The sequence below is a fragment of the Mobula birostris genome, chromosome 14, assembly GCF_030028105.1.
Source record: "Mobula birostris isolate sMobBir1 chromosome 14, sMobBir1.hap1, whole genome shotgun sequence".
In the NCBI taxonomy this organism is placed as follows: Eukaryota; Metazoa; Chordata; class Chondrichthyes; order Myliobatiformes; family Myliobatidae; genus Mobula; species Mobula birostris.
The window spans coordinates 82069092-82090316 of NC_092383.1; the positions used below are offsets into that span (position 1 = coordinate 82069092).

Sequence of the window (21225 nt, forward strand, 5' to 3'; positions counted from 1 at the left end):
TGAAGGCTGGCTGACTGGCTGTCTACAAGATCCCTTCAGTATACATACGATTAACTTCCATATATTGGCAGAGCTCAGAGATGCTATTGATTCCCTACTTTGTTTTAGGCATCAGCAGCTTCATGAGGATCAACTCATCAACTTTGTGATCAATAATTAAAACAACTTGGAGTAACCAGTCCTGACAGGGGACAACATAGAAACATAGAAACATAGAAACATAGAAAATAGGTGCAGGAGTAGGCCATTCGGCCCTTCGAGCCTGCACCGCCATTTATTATGATCATGGCTGATCATCCAACTCAGAACCCCGCCCCAGCCTTCCCTCCATACCCCCTGACCCCCGTAGCCACAAGGGCCATATCTAACTCCCTCTTAAATATAGCCAATGAACTGGCCTCAACTGTTTCCTGTGGCAGAGAATTCCACAGATTCACCACTCTCTGTGTGAAGAAGTTTTTCCTAATCTCGGTCCTAAAAGGCTTCCCCTTTATCCTCCAACTGTGACCCCTCGTTCTGGACTTCCCCAACATCGGGAACAATCTTCCTGCATCTAGCCTGTCCAATCCCTTTAGGATTTTATATGTTTCAATCAGATCCCCCCTTAATCTTCTAAATTCCAACGAGTACAAGCCCAGTTCATCCAGTCTTTCTTCATATGAAAGTCCTGCCATCCCAGGAATCAATCTGGTGAACCTTCTTTGTACTCCCTCTATAGCAAGGATGTCTTTCCTCAGGTTAGGGGACCAAAACTGCACACAATACTCCAGGTGTGGTCTCACCAAGGCCTTGTACAACTGCAGTAGTACCTCCCTGCTCCTGTACTCGAATCCTCTCGCTATAAATGCCAGCATACCATTTGCCTTTTTCACCGCCTGCTGTACCTGCATGCCCACTTTCAATGACTGGTGTATAATGACACCCAGATCTCGTTGCACCTCCCCTTTTCCTAATCGGCCACCATTCAGATAATAATCTGTTTTCCTATTTTTGCCACCAAAGTGGATAACTTCACATTTATCCACAATAAATTGCATCTGCCATGAATTTGCCCACTCACCCAACCTATCCAAGTCACTCTGCATCCTCTTAGCATCCTCCTCACAGCTAACACTTCCACCCAGCTTCGTGTCATCCGCAAACTTGGAGATGCTACATTTAATTCCCTCATCCAAGTCATTAATATATATTGTAAACAACTGGGGTCCCAGCACTGAGCCTTGCGGTACCCCACTAGTCACCGCCTGCCATTCTGAAAAGGTCCCGTTTATTCCCACTCTTTGCTTCCTGTCTGCTAACCAATTCTCTATCTACATCAATACCTTACCCCCAATACCATGTGCTTTAAGTTTGCACACTAATCTCCTGTGTGGGACCTTGTCAAAAGCCTTTTGAAAATCCAAATATACCACATCCACTGGTTCTCCCCTATCCACTCTACTAGTTACATCCTCAAAAAATTCTATGAGATTCGTCAGACATGATTTTCCTTTCACAAATCCATGCTGACTTTGTCCGATGATTTCACCGCTTTCCAAATGTGCTGTTATCACATCTTTGATAACTGACTCCAGCAGTTTCCCCACCACTGATGTTAGGCTAACCGGTCTATAATTCCCTGGTTTCTCTCTCCCTCCTTTTTTAAAAAGTGAGGTTACATTAGCCACCCTCCAATCCTCAGGAACTAGTCCAGAATCTAACGAGTTTTGAAAAATTATCACTAATGCATCCACTATTTCTTGGGCTACTTCCTTAAGCACTCTGGGATGCAGACCAACTGGCCCTGGGGATTTATCTGCCTTCAATCCCTTCAATCTACCTAACACCACTTCCCTGCTAACATGTATTTCGCTCAGTTCCTCCATCTCACTGGACCCTCTGTCCCCTACTATTTCTGGAAGATTATTTATGTCCTCCTTAGTGAAGACAGAACCAAAGTAATTATTCAATTGGTCTGCCATGTCCTTGCTCCCCATAATCAATTCACCTGTTTCTGTCTGTAGGGGACCTACGTTTGTCTTTACCAGTCTTTTCCTTTTTACATATCTATAAAAGCTTTTACAGTCAGTTCTTATGTTCCCTGCCAGTTTTCTATCATAATCTTTTTTCCCCTTCCTAATTAAGCCCTTTGTCCTCCTCTGCTGAACTCTGAATTTCTCCCAGTCCTCAGGTGAGCCACTTTTTCTGGCTAATTTGTATGCTTCTTCTTTGGAATTGATACTACCCCTAATTTCTCTTGTCAGCCACGGCTGCACTACCTTCCTTGATTTATTCTTTTGCCAAACTGGGATGAACAATTGTTGTAGTTCATCCATGCAATCTTTAAACGCTTGCCATTGCACATCCACCGTCAATCCTTTAAGTGTCACTTGCCAGTCTATCTTAGCTAATTCATGTCTCATACCTTCAAAGTTACCCCTCTTTAAGTTCAGAACCTTTGTTTCTGAATTAACTATGTCACTCTCCATCTTAGTGAAGAATTCCACCATATTATGGTCACTCTTACCCAAGGGGCCTCTCACAACAAGATTGCTAATTAACCCTTCCTCATTGCTCAAAACCCAGTCCAGAATAGCCTGCTCTCTAGTTGGTTCCTCGACATGTTGGTTCAAAAAACCATCCCGCATACATTCCAAGAAATCCTCTTCCTCAGCACCTTTACCAATTTGGTTCACCCAATCTACATGTAGATTGAAGTCACCCATTATAACTGCTGTTCCCTTATTGCACACATTTCTAATTTCCTGTTTAATACCATCTCCGACCTCACTACTACTGTTAGGTGGCCTGTACACAACTCCCACCAGCTTTTTCTGCCCCTTAGTGTTATGCAGCTCTACCCATATCGATTCCACATCTTCCTGGCTTATGTCCTTCCTTTCTATTGCGTTAATTTCCTCTTTAACCAGCAACGCCACCCCACCTCCTTTTCTTTCATGTCTATCCCTCCTGAATATTGAATATCCCTGAATGTTGAGCTCCTATCCTTGGTCACCCTGGAGCCATGTCTCTGTGATCCCAACTATATCATAATCATTAATAACAATCTGCACTTTCAATTCATCCACCTTGTTACGAATGCTCCTTGCATTGACACACAAGGCCTTCAGGCGCTCTTTTACAACTCTCTTAGACCTTATACAATTATGTTGAAAAGTGGCCCTTTTTAATGCTTGCCCTGGATTTGTCGGCCTGCCACTTTTACTTTTCTCCTTACTACTTTTTGCTTCTACCCTCACTTTACACCCCTCTGTCTCTCTGCACTGGTTCCCATCCCCCTGTTGTGAACTAACCTCCTCTCGCCTAGCCTCCTTAATTTGATTCCCACCCCCCAACCATTCTAGTTTAAAGTCACCTCAGTAGCCCTCGCTAATCTCCCTGCCAGGATATTGGTCTCCCTAGGATTCAAGTGTAACCCGTCCTTTTTGTACAGGTCACACCTGTGCCAAAAGAGGTCCCAATGATCCAAAAACTTGAATCCCTGCCCCCTGCTCCAATTCCTCAGCCACGCATTTATCCTCCACCTCATCGCATTCCTACTCTCACTGTCGCGTGGCACAGGCAGTAATCCCGAGATTACTACCTTTGCGGTCCTTTTTCTCAACTCCCTTCCTAGCTCCCTTTATTCTCCTTTCAGGACCTCATCCCTTTTCCTACCTATGTCATTGGTACCTATATGTACCACGACCTCTGGCTCCTCACTCTCCCACTTCAGGATATCTTGAACACGATCAGAAATATCCCGGACCCTGGCACCAGGGAGGCAAACTACCATCTGGGTCTCTGGACTGCGTCCACAGAATCGCCTATCTGACCCCCTTACTATCGAGTCCCCTATCACAACTGCCCTCCTCTTCCTTGCCCTACCCTTCTGAGCTACAGGGCCAGACTCTGTGCCGGAGGCACGGCCACTGTCGCTTCTCCCGGGTAAGCTGTCCCCCCAACAGTACTCAAACAGGAGTACCTATTGTTAAGGGGCACAGCCACCGGGATACTCTCTATTACCTGACTCTTCCCCCTCCCCCTCCTAACCGTGACCCACTTGTCTGCCTCCCGTGGCCCCGGTGTGACCACCTGCCTGCAACTCCTCTCTATCAACTCCTCACTCTCCCTGACCAGACGAAGGTCATCGAGCTGCGGCTTCAGTTCTGTAACGCGGTCCCTTAGGAGCTGCATCTCGATGCACTTGGCGCAGATGTAGACGTCCGGGAGGCTTGGAGACTCCAGGGCCTCCCACATCCGACACCGAGAACAGCAAACTGCCCTCACACTCATACTGCCCCTCTCCTCAAGTAACAACAGAAAATGAATGCCAAATCTTCCTCGCCTCGCCCGTTTCCGCCTAAGCCCGTTGAGCCGAAGCCCTTAAGTCTTCACTCTGCTCCCGGCTCACTCCGCCACCCGCAAACTACGCTGCCCGCTCTATGAGGCTCTGTTCCTTTTAAATCTGCCGCGCTGCACTGCCCGGCGTCACACGCCTGCGCAGTCCCGTCTCTCTGAACGCCGTTGGAGAAAAAAAACCGAAAATTTCAAAAATGTCTTTCTCGGCACCCCCACTCCAACTCTCAGACTTCCTTCTTCGAATCAAACCCGAAGCAGGATTTCTGCCCTTTTAAACATGCTGAGGCTCAGTGGATGAGCCAAGAGGGGATGGTATGTATAGGAATGAGCCCAGCACCTGTCTCCTTTGACACGTGACACATTCGTGGCCAAGTGAACTCTTGCTCCTGACTGAGTAAGACATCCTTGAAATTCTCTATTACTTGAGAGAGGTCTCTGGCCTCTGTTGTCTCCTCAGAATCAAACCTGACTGGAATCAGCAAGTTTGAGCAGCTGTAGAATCAAACATATATTGGATTTCCAGAATCCGCAGAATCTCTTGAGTTTAACAGAATGAGTAACCTGCAGACTCAGGAGCATTATACCTCGGTGTCTGCTTCACAAATGAACCTTATTATAATTAATAGCAGATATAACTGACCTGCATGCAAATAAATGATCACACTCGTATCTTGCCATTTACACCATACCAGTACCAAAAATGTTTGTGTTAAGACCATAAGACATAGGAGCAATATTAGGCCATTCAGCCCATTGATTCTGTGCCGCTTTCTATCATGGTTATCTTAACCCCATTAGAACATACAGTACTGTGCAAAATCCTAAGACACATGTAAAAAAAATTCTGTAAAGTGATTCTGGTTTCAATAATAATGAAATGAAAAGATTCTAAATAGCAAAAAAATTATAATGAGCAGTAAACAGTTAAAAACTAAATTAAATCAATATTTGATGTGACTACCCTTTGCCTTTAAAATTGCAACAGTTCTTTTAGGGACACTGTTGTATCAGAAAATCGGCTGGTGGGTTGTTCCAAGCATCTTGGAGAATTTGCCACAGTTCTCCTGCAGACTTTGGCTGTCTCACTTGCTTCTGCCTCTCCAGGTAATCCCCGACAGCCTCGATGATATTGAGATCAGAGCTCTGTGGAGGCCACATCATCTGAAACCATATAAAAGATCTGGGGTGCCTAAGAATTTTGCACAGTACTGTAGAGCAGTAGGAATAGGCTCTCTGACCCATAATATTGTGCCAAGCCAAATAAAGTACATAGTAATCAAGTTGTCAGCTAAACTAATCCATTATGCCTACATAATGTCCATATCCTTCCACTTCCCTCACAATCATGCGCCTGTATAAAAGTCTCTTAAAAGCCCCTATTGTATCTGCCTCTACCACCAAGCCAGGCACCCGCAAATCTCTGTGTAAAAAAGCTTGTTCCTCACATCTCCTTTGAAATTATCCTCTCTTGTCTTAAATGCATGGCCTTTTATATTAGACAATTCAACCCTGGGGAAACTACACTGTCCATCCGGAAAACAGGTATGGAAACATCAATGCCTTTGAACAGGAAATCCTACAAAAGATAGGGAATTCAACCCAATACTTTACAGATAATGCCCTCCCAACCATTGAGCACATCTACATGAAACGCTGTCGTAGGAAAGCAGCATCCATCATCAGATATCCTCAACACCCAGGTAGTGCTCTCTTCTCACGGCTGCCATCAGGTAGAAGGTACAAGAGGCTCAGGACTCGCACCATCAGATTCAAGAAGAGTTACTACCCTTCAACCATCAGGCTCCTGAATAAAATGGGATAACTACACTCACTTGCCCATCCATTGAGATGTTCCTCCCTACCACTGATCTCACTTTAAGGACCCTTAATTTTGTTATTTCATGTTCTTGCTTTTTATTGCTATTTATTTATATTTGCACTTGCATAGTTTGTTGTCTTCTGGTTGATACTCCATTGATTCTGTGAAAGTTATAATTCTATTGATTTGCTGAATATAATCGCAGGAAAACAAATCTCTGGGTTGTATGTGGTGACATGTATGTTCTCTGATAATAAAATTTACTTTGAACTCTGAGTTTCTACTCTATCTATGCCACTCATAATCTTATATGCTTCTTTCAGATGTCTACCCCTCAGCCTCCACCTCTCCAGAGAATGCAACCCAAGTTTGACCAAACTCTTGTCGTAGCATTCTACCTTCCTGTTACTTTCTGAAGCTGCTGTAACAAAGTAGTTGTGGAGGACACATTATATTCAGTCAGGATAAACCAAGAAAGTCAGCACAATGCAGGCTATATCACACTGAGGGTTTAATAGGCATCTCTGCACAGACAGTGGCTATGTACTGGACCCTGAACAGGTCTAGCAGCATTGTGGAATGTTTCCATTTTATTCATGTGAACAGTTGGATTTGGAACTAAGTTCAAAAACTTAATTTTATTTTGGAATTTTGCCATTACTCCACCCCACATCATACCATCACTGAGTTTACTGTCATCCTCCTTGGTGCCAATAACCCCACTGATAAGCACTTGATCCACAACCATAATGTTCATATTGAGGGAAAGAAATTCTTCTCAAAAGTTCCATCTTCAATAGGATTTCAAAGGTTACACCCATTCAGGTTGTCCACTGCTTTTGGCACACTTTCAAAATGCACAATTTTAATTCTGATGTTATATGCTGTAAATTGTTTGATGATTCAGTTTAAGTAACACATAAAAGCACAGAAGATGCAGAACCCGACAGGAATGATATGTAGCCTTTTCACAATGGGGACAATATATCACGGGAAACTATAAACCAGAAACTGCAGAGTTGCGGTCATCATGAAAATCGGCCAACCCTTCATAGACTCTTTCTAAACCAATCACTGCCTTGGAAAAGCAGCCAGCATAATCAAAGACCCCTCCCACCCCGGACATTCTCTCTTCTCCCTACTTCCGTTGTCAGTAAAATGGCAGCTTGAAAACATGCATCCTCAGACTCAAGGTAGCTTCTGTCCCGCCGTTGAACGGACCAGTTGTATGTTACAGGTGAAATCTTTGCCTCACAATCCACCCTATCATGGTCCTTGCAGTTTGAAAAGTGAACAAACACTTTGCTCTCTTTTACACCTGTGTACTGAAGAATGACAATAAATAATCTTGAATCTTATTCTTTACCTGCACTACACTTTCTCTGTACTATAGCACTATATTCTGCATTCCGTTAATGCTTTGTACTCGAACTTCCTCAACATATTTTTGCTTTGAAGCAACCTGTATGGATTTATTTATTTTATTTAGAGATACAGCGTGGAACAGGCTCTTCCAGCTCACCATGCTGCACCGTCCGATGACCCACCTATTTAACCCTAACCTAATCACAGGACAATTTACAGTGACCAATTAACCTATTAACTGGCACACCCCTGGACTGTGGGAGCAAACCAGTGCACTCGGAGGACATCCACACAATTCACGGGGGCGAACGTGCAAATCCGTTGCAAACGGCACCGGAATTGAACTCCAACCTCCAGAATGCCTCCAGCACTAAGCGCTACGCCACCATGGTGCCCTGGATGGCATGCAAAACTAAATTTTCCACTCTGTTTTGGTACATGAGACAATGATAAACCAATACCAACAGTGGAACTGTGGCAAAAAAAAGGTCGCAGATAAAAAACTCAATGAATGTGAACTTCTCAAAAATTGTTCAACTCCTTACTATTGATCTGGGAGGTCTAGGCCGCTTCTTGTCAAAGAGACAGCTGAATCTTCTGTGACTGTCTCCTACTCTGCTCAGAACTATGAAGGTTGATATGAAGGTGCCTGCATTTTCCTACCTCTAAATCAGGGGTTCCCAACCTTTTTTATGCCATGTACTCCTACCATTAACCGAGGAGTCCCGGGACCCCAGACTGTGCCCCCCTGCTCTAAGAACTCATTCTGGTTTGTGCCCAGCTTTGCCACATCTCGGTGCACTGCTCTTTTAAACAATACATTTCCTCTCACCATGAACGATAATTCTCCCCTGTGTTGAGTCCTTTCCTTTTGAGTTTTCTGCCTCACATTCATAGACGCCTTCATCCTCAAACTGTACATCTGGTATGTGAAGGATGGGCTTGTGTACAGATTTCAAAATCTTTGAGGGCATTGGTCCATCCAGCTTCTTCCATTTAATTTTGGGCACTGGACTGTAAGAAAACAAACACTAGATCCATAAAAAATGAAAGACTGCATTGATTGATGTATTATCTTTCACAACCTGAGCAAGTCCCAAGACATTTTACAGGCAATCATGCACTTTGACGAGTAGTCACTCAAGGAATGTAGGAAAATCTTTGGTCAGTGTGCACACAGCAAACTCCCACAATAAGCTAAATATTGGTGATGTTGGCTGAGATGAAGCTATCTTCCAAGGTGGCAGCAGAATTCCGTCATGGGATTTTTCCATGTGCTTAAAAGGACAGGTAGAACTCGGTTTGTCTCATTCAGAACACATTAATGTGATCGTGGAGAAGGCACAGCAGCACCTCTACTTCATTAGGAGCTTCAGGAAATTTGGCATATCACTAAAAACTTAAAAATTTTTAAAGATGTATTGTGGAGACCCTGCTATAGAGGTTGCAATGTGTAGGATCACTAGAGGCTCAGAGGGTTGTAGTCTCAGCCAGATCTATCATTGGCACAAGCCTCCCCACCATCAAAAACATTTTCAAGATGTAGTTCCTCAAGAAGGTGGCAACCATCATCAAAGACCCTCAACACCTGGAACATATCATTGGTCACTGAGCTTGGTGTCAACAGGCTAGCAAAGAGGGTCCATAGAATCCTATCAATTTTTATCAACCTTTACTCCCACCAGCCCTCTCTCTAAGATTCATTTTCAAATTAATGATGCCACAAAACATTTTCTTTCTCCTTTTCTCCGCATCTACATTACATAAACTGCCTGGAGATCTATCTCCAACTCAGAATCAGAATCACTGATTTAAATAATGTGAAATTTATTGTTTTGCGGCAGCAGTCCGGTGCAAAGACATAAATTACACTATATATTACAAATATAAACAAATAGAGGAATTATATATGTACCATGCAGTCATCTGATGGCAGAGGGGAAGAAGGTGCTCATGAATCATTGAGCATGGGACAAAGCTTGGAGATTCCAGGCTCAACCCAAAGGGTTAGGACCCCAAGTCACACATTAGGTTGCACAGGATTGTTACTAATACCAGAGTTTCTAAATGGCCTAAGGTTGAAACCTTCACCATTCCTTTACAATGAATGGATGAGGGATAGATATTGGCCAGAACACCAAGATAAAGCCCTAGTTAGTGCTTAGGATTTTATGCCCATCTGAAAGGCAGAGGCATATCTATTTAACATCTTATCTGAGAGACAGACTCTGGATTTTGCTGCATCCCCTCAATATGAGCAATGTCAACCTGGATTTCACACTTGGTTCTCGGGAGCAAGACTTGAACCTTGTGGTGCTCATTCAGAGGTGAGGACATGGCTGATAGTCACCCCTCTTAGCCGTGTTAACAGGGACTCAGCTTTTCAAACACTTCTTTTCAAATAAACAGAGCAGATCCGATCTCACTCGGGCTCTGAAAATGAGTCCTCTAGCATGATCCATTAAAAATCCTTTGAGTGTTATTATCACTCAGCCATTAATTCAATTATTTTAAATGGGTGACAATTGCATTAATAGTAAGATACAAAGATATTTCACTAAACACATTAACCTGTGCACTACCTTAGAACATAGGGATGTTTAGAAGCAAATGGGCTTTTTATTATAATGTTTTTGAAAAAATATCAAGCAATTGTCACTTGACAATAGTGTATTCTGGCTGAGAAATCCCATAAAGTTAATACAAGCTTACCTGCAGCTTGTGTTATGCACTGGAATTATCAAATTCGATAGCATTCCCCAGGGTTTCTAAATCTTGTAGCTAGATTTCAGCAGGGTGTTTTTAGTACAATGTTCACAGCTGACTGATATTCAATGAATTATATTATTTCAGAAACAGTTTTTAAAAAAAGAGAACAATAAAAATGGCAGCGATTCAGAGAAGATTTCTTGTTGTTATCAGTAAGGAACAGAATTTTTTTTTCCGCGAACTGCACTGAATATGAATACCACCCAAAGAAGACATAATGTGAGCCTGATGAATATTAAACAACCATCTTCTCTGCACCAAGTGCGTTCCTTATCTCTGTCTGACCAGGAAGGGAAACACCACAGATTTTTGCATGGCAACTCCACCCTGTTCACCCCGGTACCTAATAAGGTGGTCACTGGGTATATTTCTGAATGTTCATGGTCTTCTGCTGCTGAAGTCCACCCACCTCAAGGCTTGACATGTTCTGCACACCACTGCCGTAACACATGGTTACCTGAGTTACCGTTACCTCCCTGTCAGCTTGAACCAGTCTGACCTTTCTCCTTTGACCTCTCTCATTAACAAGGCGTTGAGTTATTCCCACATGATTGGCCGATTATATATTTGCATTAACGAGCAGGTGTACAAATGTACCTAATAATGTGACCAATGAGAGTATCCATTTATTTATTAATTGCACTTCTGCTGACTACTGACAATGGCATAATATGGGTTAAATCCAGGTGAAGTGAAAGGAATACACTCAGAGCATGGCATTGTCCATGGAACAGATATGCCATTTTTACTTAGTGAGAGAGGGGGATAGGAAGGGAAGGGGGGAAATGCTCAAGGTGAATTGTTGCACAGCTGTTGAGGAAACAGAAAGACTGCAGCCATTTTAAATATATAATTATCCAGGCCACCGACTGTACATTTGATATCAATATACAGTATGTGATTATATATGATTAATAGTTGCAAAAACCTCATGTTATCTTAAAAGGTTCTTCCTCCAAGCACTTAATCTGATCAACCATTCTAGTTAGCCCCGTCCCCACCCCCTCTATCTATTACCTCGGTCACTGTAAACACTTTAAACCACTGTTTGTAAGGCTATTTACATTGTAAGCACATGCAGTTATTTATGCATTTATGCACACTTTATTCCATATCTGCACGTCTAACAATATTTTTTTATATAATTCTTCATCCTTTATAAAAGCTTGCATTGTTTTTGTTGCATGTCACACTGATACACCACGGCAAATTCCTAATACATGTAAATGTAAATGGCAAATAAAGTTGATCCTTGACCTTTACATGAAAATAGCTCAATAATTTAGAGCAGACGGTCATTTTGTTATCCTTATGATAGATCCCTAAATAAAAATAGCTCCCGGAGCACTGGTGCTATTTGGTATTGACTTCAGGCCACTAAAGCATTCAATGCCTATATTTTATATCTTAGACAATTTTCCATTGGAAGCATCTGTATTTTTTGAAGGATTTTATTAATAGCAGTAGAAAAACAGATAAACTGGCGATGGGTTAGTGCAGTGGTAGTACTCTCTGTCAGTGAGCCATCAGCTCAAGCCTAGCTTCCAATGCCTGAAGTCACTGTCTGGGTTTGATGCAAAAGGCACTGTATTAATATTGTGTGTTCTTTTTTTGAACAATATTTTGAAATTAGATTTTCTAGTTGAATGGATTATTTGATATGTCTGTCCTCCAGTGAGATTAAGTGAGAAAATATATTATCAGCTCTGTCACTGAACAAGGCAAGGGATTTGTACCAAAATCTCCTCTCTGCCATTGTAACTAAACATTAAACGTGTAATCTGTTACAGTTGAGGAAGGAATGAGTTGATAATCTTGCTTGGTGTTTGTACCATTACATTAGCAATGGTAATGATGGAATCGTAGGGTTACACAGCATGGAAACAGGTTCCTTGTCTCAGCTCGCCTATGTCAATCAAGTTGCCTACCTGAGATAGCCCCACCTGTCTGTACTTGACTCATATCCCATAGAACATAGAACAGTACAGTACAGGGACAGGCCATCGGCTCATAATATTGTGAAAATCTAATTCAATTAGTAATCAAATGCCCAACTAAACTAACCCCTTCTACTTCTTGATTACCCGACTGGCAGACCACGGTACGTGTGCTTGCAACACTGTGTGTCCGACAGAGTGATCAGCAGCACTGGGGCTCCACAGTGGACTGTCTTGTCTCCCTTTCTCTTCACCATTTACACCTCGGACTTCAACTACTGCACAGAGTCTTGTCATCTTCAGAAGTTTTCGGATGACTCTGCCATAGTTGGATGCATCAGCAAGGGAGATGAGGCTGAGTACAAGGCTACGATAGGAAACTTGGTCGCATGGTGTGAGCAGAATTATCTGCAGCTTAATGTGAAAAAGACTAAGGAGCTGGTGGTAGACCTGAGGAGAGCTAAGGTACCGGTGACCCCTGTTTCCATCCAGGGGGTCAGTGTGGACATGGTGGAGGATTACAAATACCTGGGGATACGAATTGACAATAAACTGGACTGGTCAAAGAACACTGAGGCTGTCTACAAGAAGGGTCAGAGCCGTCTCTATTTCCTGAGGAGACTGAGGTCCTTTAACATCTGCCGGACGATGCTGAGGATGTTCTACGAGCCTGTGGTGGTCAGTGCTATCATGTTTGCTGTTGTGTGCTGGGGCAGCAGGCTGAGGGTAACAGACACCAACAGAATCAACAAACTCATTCGTAAGGCCAGTGATGTTGTGGGGATGGAACTGGACTCTCTCACGGTGGTGTCTGAAAAGAGGATGCTGTCTAAGTTGCATGCCATCTTGGACAACGTCTCCCATCCACTACATAATGTACTGGTTGGGCACAGGAGTACATTCAGCCAGAGACTCATTCCACCGAGATGCAACACAGAGCGTCATAGGAAGTCATTCCTGCCTGTGGGCATCAAACTTTACAACTCCTCCCTTGGAGGGTCAGACACCCTGAGCCAATAGGCTGGTCCTGGACTTACTTCCTGGCATAATTTAGATATTACTATTTAACTATTTATGGTTTTATTGCTGTTTATTATTTATGGTGCAACTGTAAGGAAAACCAATTTCCCCCGGGATCAATAAAGTATGACTATGACTACACAAAGTCCGTATCTATCCCTCACATTCATATGCCTGTCTAAATGTCTCTTAAAATCCTTAACTTATCTGCCTCTACCACCAACCCAAGCAGCTCACTCCAGGTACCTACCACTCTCTGTGTAAAAAACTTGCCCCTTTCATCTCTCTTGAACCTTAAATGCATGCCCTCTGGTATTATATATTTTGACCCTGGGAAAAAGATACTTCCTGTCTAGTCTGTCTAAGGCTCTCATAATCTTATAAACCTCTATCAGATCTCCAGCCCATCTCCACCACTTCAGAGAAAACAACCCAAATTTAAATGTGACTTTCCCAGCCACATACAGCATCTGTCTAAATGTCTTTCAGGTTTGTAATTGCATCCAACTCCACCACTTCCTCTGGCAGCTCGTTCTACATAACCATCACCTTCTGTGTGAAAAAGGTTGTCCCTCATTTTGCCTTTAAATTTTTCTCCGCTCTCCTTAAAACTATGCTCTCTGGTTTTTGACTCCCCTAACTTAGGCAAAAATGCCTCTCAAAGACCAAACCCTATGTTCCCGTTGTGAGAGGTGGAAACAGGCAAGGCCAGTCAACAGGCCTCAGGTGAATCTCTATAGTCCAATCCTCTGCACAATGGATACAATGAATTACAGACAGAAACATTGCTGAACTCCAACCATTGACTTTGGATGATGGAGACAGGAGGTCATCAATGGCCTTTGGGCCCAAGAAGAAGAAGAAGAACCAGGAGCAAAATAATTGGCCATTCTCCTTAACTATACCCCTCCTGATTTTATATTCTTCTATAAGATCACCCCTCAGCCTCCTACTCTTCAGGGAAAACTGTCCCAGTCTCTCCACTCTCCAATAACTCAAGCCCTCCAGTCCCGGTTAGATTCTGTTGGATCTTTTCTGTACTCTCTCCAGCTTCATGACATCATGAATCCAATTACAAAAAGGTCTGCAAATATCAATGTGATTCTTGTATAACTTTTCCCATCAACACCACTTTGCGCCATTTGTTCCCCCTTGCTTTCCATCCAATAATGTTGCTGTCCCTCCCTTCCACTGCAACTTAAAACACAGCCATAACAAAATTCTAAATTTTCAGTTTCGTTGAAAGGTCCTTGGCTTGAAATGTCAACTCTCTATCTCTCTGCACAAATTTTGACTGACTTTTTGAGTATTTCCTACACTTTCTGTTTTTATCTGCAGTTTTTGGCTTTTAACTCCTTTTCCCTCTAGTTTTTCCACAGGTTCCTAGAAAGTTTACTTTCTCAAATCTAAGTCCAACTTGACTTATAAGACCCATAGATCAATACAACATTGAAATCTACCCTTCGGCTTAAATCATACTTGTTGATGCCCATCTAAGCCAGTCCAACTTGCCCAAATCCTTCTAAACCTTCTCATCCATGTACCTGCACAAATGTATTTTAAAAGTGATTGTTGTACTTGCTTCAACCATTTTCTCTGGTACCTCATTCAACATACACACCACCCTCCATGTGAAGAAGTTGATTTTCACGTCGCATTTAAATCTTTCTGCTCTCACACACCAAACCTCTGTCCACTAGTTTTTGGTACCCTTTACCTGGGAAAAAGTCTGTGTTTGTTCATGCTGTCTATGCCCCTCATGACTTTATACAGCTCTGTAAGGTCATTCCCATTCTAGGAATAAAATCCAAGCCTGCCCACCCCTCTCTCTATAACTCAGTCCTGCTAACATTTTCGGTATCAGTCCATTACGGGTAAAAGTCTTCCCACCATTAAGCACATCTGTAAGGAGAGGTGTCACAAGAAAGCAGCATCCATCAACAAGGACCACGACCATCCAGGCCATTCACTGTTCTTGCTGCTGCCATCATGAAGGAGGTACAGGAGCCTCAGAGGCCATACCACCAAGATCAGGAACAGTTATTAACCCTAAACCATTAGGCTCTTGAGCCAGAGGGGATAACTTCACTCACCCCAGTGTTGAACTGCTCCCACAACCTATGGGCTCACTTTCAAGGACTCTTCATCTCATGTTCTCAATATTTATTGGTTATTTATTTATTATTATTATTATTTTTGTTGCCTTTTGGAGATTGGTTGTTTTTCATTGTGTGTGTGTTTTTTCATTGATTCTATGGTGTTTCTTTGTATTTACTGTGAATGCCTGCAAGAAAATGAATCTCAGGGTTGTATATGGTAACATAAATGTACTTTGATAATAAATTTACTTTGAACTTTGAAATGGTCCTTGCACTCTTTCTTATAATGAAAATTTTCCTATAAGAGGATAACAAAGCTATACATGTGTAGCCTCACCAACATCTTGTACAATTACAACCTAATGCACCAACTCCTATATTCAGTGCCCTGACTGATGAAGATCAACATGACAAGTGCCTTCTTCAGCACCCTGTCTACCCAGCTGACACCGTGTCAACCAGCTCGTTTCGAGTTACAGAACAAAAACTGTGTTCACTTACTTTCCAAAGGCAAAGCACTCCAGATTCAAGGACTGTCCAGCCAGGGCATAAGTTTCTGAGGGAAATTTTATTCGAATGTGTGGAGAGTGAGTCCGAGCATCACCGGCTAAGTGAGAGAAAGAAATAAGTTGTACTTTATTTATTTATTTTATTCAGCGACACAACGCGCCCAACGAGCCGCACCACCAAGCAACCCACTTACTTAACCCTAGCCTAACCACAGAGCAATTTACAATGACCAATTAACTTATGTCTTAGAACTGTGGGAGGAAACCAGAGCATCCAGAGAAAACCCACGCGGTCACAGAGAACGTACAAACTCCTTACAGATGCATCGGATCTGAACTCTGAGCCCTGGAGTGCCCCAAGCAGTGACAGTGTCATGCCGACCGCTACACCAGCTTGGCACCCTAGTAACAGGTTCGGTGATGGAGGATTTCAGATACCTCAAAAGATAATGGAAAGTAATGGAAGGGGAGCAAGGTCTGCTTCATGCTTCAGCTCCCCGTGAGCCAATCAGTGCACACTGAATGGATATTTTTCCTGCACTCCAAGGTAATTGCAGCAACTAGATGAATGCAAGTTCTACAATTAGATGCACTGTACTCCTCTAGAATCTACATGGTTCAATAAATTCAGATAATACTATTGTTTATAGTTTCATCTTTTGTTTTTTTTTAACTTGTCCCATTAATATAAAATTTTGGCTTTCATTTACAAAACAGAAAGTGCTGTAAGTATTCCACAAGTCTGTAAGACCATATGACATGGGAGCAGAATTAGGCCATTTGGCCCATCGAGTCTGCTCTATCATGGCTGATTTATTATCCCTCTCAGCCCCATTCTCCTATCTTCTCCCCGTAACCTTTGACACCCAGTCTAATCAAGAACCTATCAGCCTCCACCTTAAATATACCCAATGCCTCCATAGCTGTCTGTGCAATGGCATTCCACAGATTCACCACCCTCTGGCTGAAGAAATTCCTCCTCACCTCCGTTCTAAAGGGACACCATGGTATTTTGAGGCTGTGCCCTCTAGTTCTAGACAACAGGAAACATCTTCTCCATGACCACTCCATCTAGACCTTTCAATGCCCAATAGGTTTCAATGAGTTTGTGCCATATCAGTGGGAAGACAAACACAGTTAGATATCTTTCATCAGAACTGAAAGGCAGACAGAATAAGCTTGTAAAGCTGTGAGGAGGTGGGTGTATAAGAGCAGGACGACAATGGGGTCCCACTGTAAACAAGGCTATCTGTCAGTGAGTAAATGGGAGCAGTTAGAGCAGAGGTTCCCAAACTTTTTTATGCCATTGTCCCCCTACCATTAACCGGGGCGGTCTGTAGACCCCAGGCTGGGGACCCCTGCGTTAGAGAGTGAGAACATAGGCAGAAAAATGGGTGGTGTGAGCGTGGAAGGAGCTGCCAGCAGATGTGTTGAATGCGGATTTGATTACTAAATTTAAGAGAAGCTTGGATAAGAACGTGGGTGGGAGAGGTTTGGAGGGCTGTGGTTCAGGTGCAGGTTGATGGGACAGCTTGGCATGGACTAGATGGACTGAAGGGTCTACTCCTGTGCTTTAATAATCTATGACTAATGTAGGAGTTGTGAAATGCAGAACAGGAAGACATGCCTGGCAGGTCAGGCTGGGCATATCCTTCGCTCCCAGAGAGAGAGAGAGAAAGAAAAGAAAGGAAATGAAGACATACCAAACTGAGTTCATATCACTCATTCTTTTTGTCATTTACCTAACCAGCCTTCCACCTTATTGAACACTTACCCTTTTATCACTTCCTTTTCCTTTGTTTTACTATTCGTTTGCCTTGGGATTTGGGGAATCAATGGATTGAATTCTGGAAGTGGAGAACAATCTGGAGGCAGTGCCACATTCCACAGTCAGCACCATTGTCCAGGGGTGAATTCCTAGATTCCTATTTTATATGTTTTCCAGCTCTAGGTTAAATGTACTGACCAAAAGCCTGTTCTATTGGAGGTTTCCAACAGTGGGAATACCCTGCTTTAGGTAAACGGGAAGTGCAGTAGATCAGGGCTGATCCCTGCAACCAGTTCCCTGGTTTCTTTCGGACCTTGAGCTTCCTAAATGAATCCCTTCCTGTCCACCATGAGTTTTTGGTTATCTCTTCTAACTTTATTGTGAAAGAGCAAGTGGGTGGATAAACCTTTTTTTTGATCAATAAAGTTCCTGATAACATTCTTTGAAAATGCAGAAATGCTAAATCAAATTATTAAAAGCAAGTTGTAGAAGGGCCCACAGCAGATTTAGGTTTTCTGTTTTTGTTTTAGTTCTGGTACCTTAAGGTTGTCGTAGCTGGGGGTGTGGGTGGGTTTGGTGGGTCTAAGTGCGGTGTGCATCTCAATTAGCCTCCAACAACTGTCCAGCTCCTGGCTGTCACATACGGCTTATCTATTAAGCCTTGTGGAGATGTTTCTACTGGCAGGAGAAGGAGCAAACGCAGGTCACTGGCCTCTCAAAACCAGTTGCTTCGGGCAGATGGGGCTCGTCAGCCTTAGATGGCAGCTCATCTAGGAGAAGGAAAACTCTGATCTTAAACTTCCGCTGCTTCGCAGCTATACCCTCTCATGGGCAAGGCATCGGGAGCAAACCCCAGAGCCCTCAGGCAGTCCTACATTGAGTTCATCACTAACTGGCAAATCCTGGCATGCCATGCCGCTGATGCCAAACTGTATGTGTCTCTGTTGTTTCTTTGGATTCATTGCCTGCATGGAGAAGGGGAGCCTGCTATATGGACAACAGCTTATACTGCTCTGCACTGCATACTGGCTTCTGAATAGACAGCTAGGGTGCAACTCCCATGGTCGACACTGAACAGCAGAGGGCCTCTCTTAGTTCTCTCAACTTCATTCCACTTCCAATTTACCCATGCTCTCTACTGAACTAACCCCTACTGCCATTTGAACCTCGTACATGGTGAATTTACAGAGACTCTGCTTTAAGCATTGAACGGTTCAGCAGGGCATATTATTGGCAACATGGCTGAATATGCAGATTAAACTGTCAGTTCCACATATCAGTTTACCCACTAAATAAAACAAATCAGAACATCACAAGCATAACTGGATCATTTTAACTCTGAGCTGGAGTAAACCAAAGGAAGCAATCTTCAAAAACTTCTATAGTTGTGCCGTGGAAAGCATTCTGACAGGTTGCATCACTGTCTGGTATGGAGGGGCTACTGCACAGGACTGAAAAAACTGCAGAAGGTTGTAAATTTGGTCAGCTCCATCTTGGGTACTAGCCTACTAAGTACCCAGGACATCTTCAGGGAGTGGTGTCTCAGAAAGGCAGCGTCCATTATTAAGGACCTCCAGCACCCAGGGCATGCCCTTTTCTCACTGTTACCGTCAGGTAGGAGGTACAGAAGCCTGAAGGCACACACTCAGCGATTCAAGAACAGCTTCTTCCCCTCTGCCATCCGATTCCGAAATGGACATTGAATCTTTGGACACGACCTCACTTTTTAAAAAAATACAGTATTTCTGTTTTTACACTTTTTAAAATTTATTCAATATATGTATACTGTAACTGACTTATTTATTATTGTTATTATTGTTTAATTTAATTTATTTTTTTTCTCTCCCTGCTGGATTATGTGTTGCAGTGAACTGCTGCTGCCAAGTGAACAAATTTCACGTCACATGCCGCTGATAATAAACCTGATTCTGATTCTGATCTTGGTGAACCTCTTCTGCATCCTTTCCAAAGCTTCCCTCTTGATGTGACACTTGAGGTCGGGAAGAAGGGACAGACCCTAGACATTCACTTATTCTTTGGGACAGAAATCCCTGATTAGTCTTTAAGGAGATATAACGATGCCACCTGACACTTGTTATTGTAGTTATTGTCCGCTGGGTGCACTGTATCACAGAGTGCAATGCAGAAGAACTTGCATTAAAAATTTCTGGTGTTATTACAAGGAGCTGAAGGGCTTCCTGGTGTGTTGTATCATTTACAGATTCATGGGGCAGGGGAAGGTTTCTTAATCTCTACAGATGTTAAGTGTGAATTAGATTAGCTAATTAAAGTATAAATTGTGCACCCAAACCTCAGAACACCCAGATATATTTGGTAGACCTAATTGAATCACACTAGTAAAATTAGTGTTTCTTGTCACTGGTTATGTTGTCAAGGTGAGCACTATTAGTGTCAGAAAGGGAACTGTTTCTGTAAAAGGCAATAATGGTGTTTATGCAAAATTCTGCCTGGTCATCTGGAGTAACGCTAATTACAGAGCCAGGTTCCTTTTAGTCCTCTAGAGGGGATGTTAATACTCACCACTGTGACATAAGTCTCATAGAACATAACAGCACATTACAGGCCTTTCATCTCATGTTGTTGTGGCAACCTTTCCATCTACCCTATGATCAATCTAACCCTTCGCCCCTACATAGAGTCATAGAAAACTACAGAACAGTAAAAGGCCTTTCGGCCATTTAAACTGCCTACTCCCATCGACCTGCATTGGGACCATAGCCCTCCATAGCTCTACCATCCATTATCTACCCAAACTTCGCTCAAACGTTGAAATTGAGCTTGCCTGCACCATTTGTGCTAGCAGCTCGTTCCACACTCTCGTTCCACAATGCCTTCCATATTCTTCATCCTCCATGTGCCTGTCTAGGGGATACTTAAATGACCCTTATGACTCTGTCTTCTACCACCACTCTCTGTGTAAGAAACTTACCTCTGTCATCCACCTTATACTTTACTCCGATCACCTTAAAATTATGCCCTCTGATTTCTGCCCTGGGAAAAAGTCTCAGCCTTCGCCTCCTACATTATTTGATCTTGAAGATAATTGACAACTTAATGCTCTGGGGTTGGCTGAGTTTGAACTGATTTTATAAGGGAAGTGAATACTTGTTCATTTTTAGGTAGTGGGTGCTGTTTGCGAGAATTTCATATCATCCCTAGTTGTCCGTTAGAAGCAATCTGCTTTTGTATGACATTGCAATAAGCAGGGTTGAATCTTCCCAAGCAGTGTTTAAATCAAATCTCTGCCAGCAACAGAAAGAATCAACTTCCTTAGCCTGTTGGAGAGAAGGACAGATAGCAGGAAATCTCTGTGCTGATGTTTCACCCAGTGTGGCAAGTCATTCTGCTCAAACTCTGAGAGCCAGAGGAGGATATTCAGCCCAAGATTACTGTGGTCATTCTCTGAAAGACTAAGACTCACAGCTCTATTGCTTTCAGTTTATAATATTGATTTCAAAGTTATTATGAATTGTGCTTCCACTATCCTTTCAGGCAGTGCATTTCACACACAGCACTGGATAAAAAAAAATCTCCTTATGCCCTCCTGAGAATAGTTATCTTTTCTAGCAGTGTCTGT

General features: G+C 42.9%; 1 protein-coding gene across 1 annotated transcript in view; it reads right to left on the reverse strand.

Moving 5' to 3' along the window:
- Window positions 1-21225, reverse strand: part of cntn2 (contactin 2) — a 238666-nt gene that overhangs the window by 66254 nt on the left and 151187 nt on the right. The window contains exons 7-8 of the mRNA XM_072278769.1: window positions 15852-15957; window positions 8358-8539 (exon numbers count right to left, since the gene is read on the reverse strand). Of these exons, the coding sequence (XP_072134870.1) occupies window positions 8358-8539; window positions 15852-15957 (288 nt within the window). The remainder of the gene's footprint in view (window positions 1-8357; window positions 8540-15851; window positions 15958-21225) is intronic.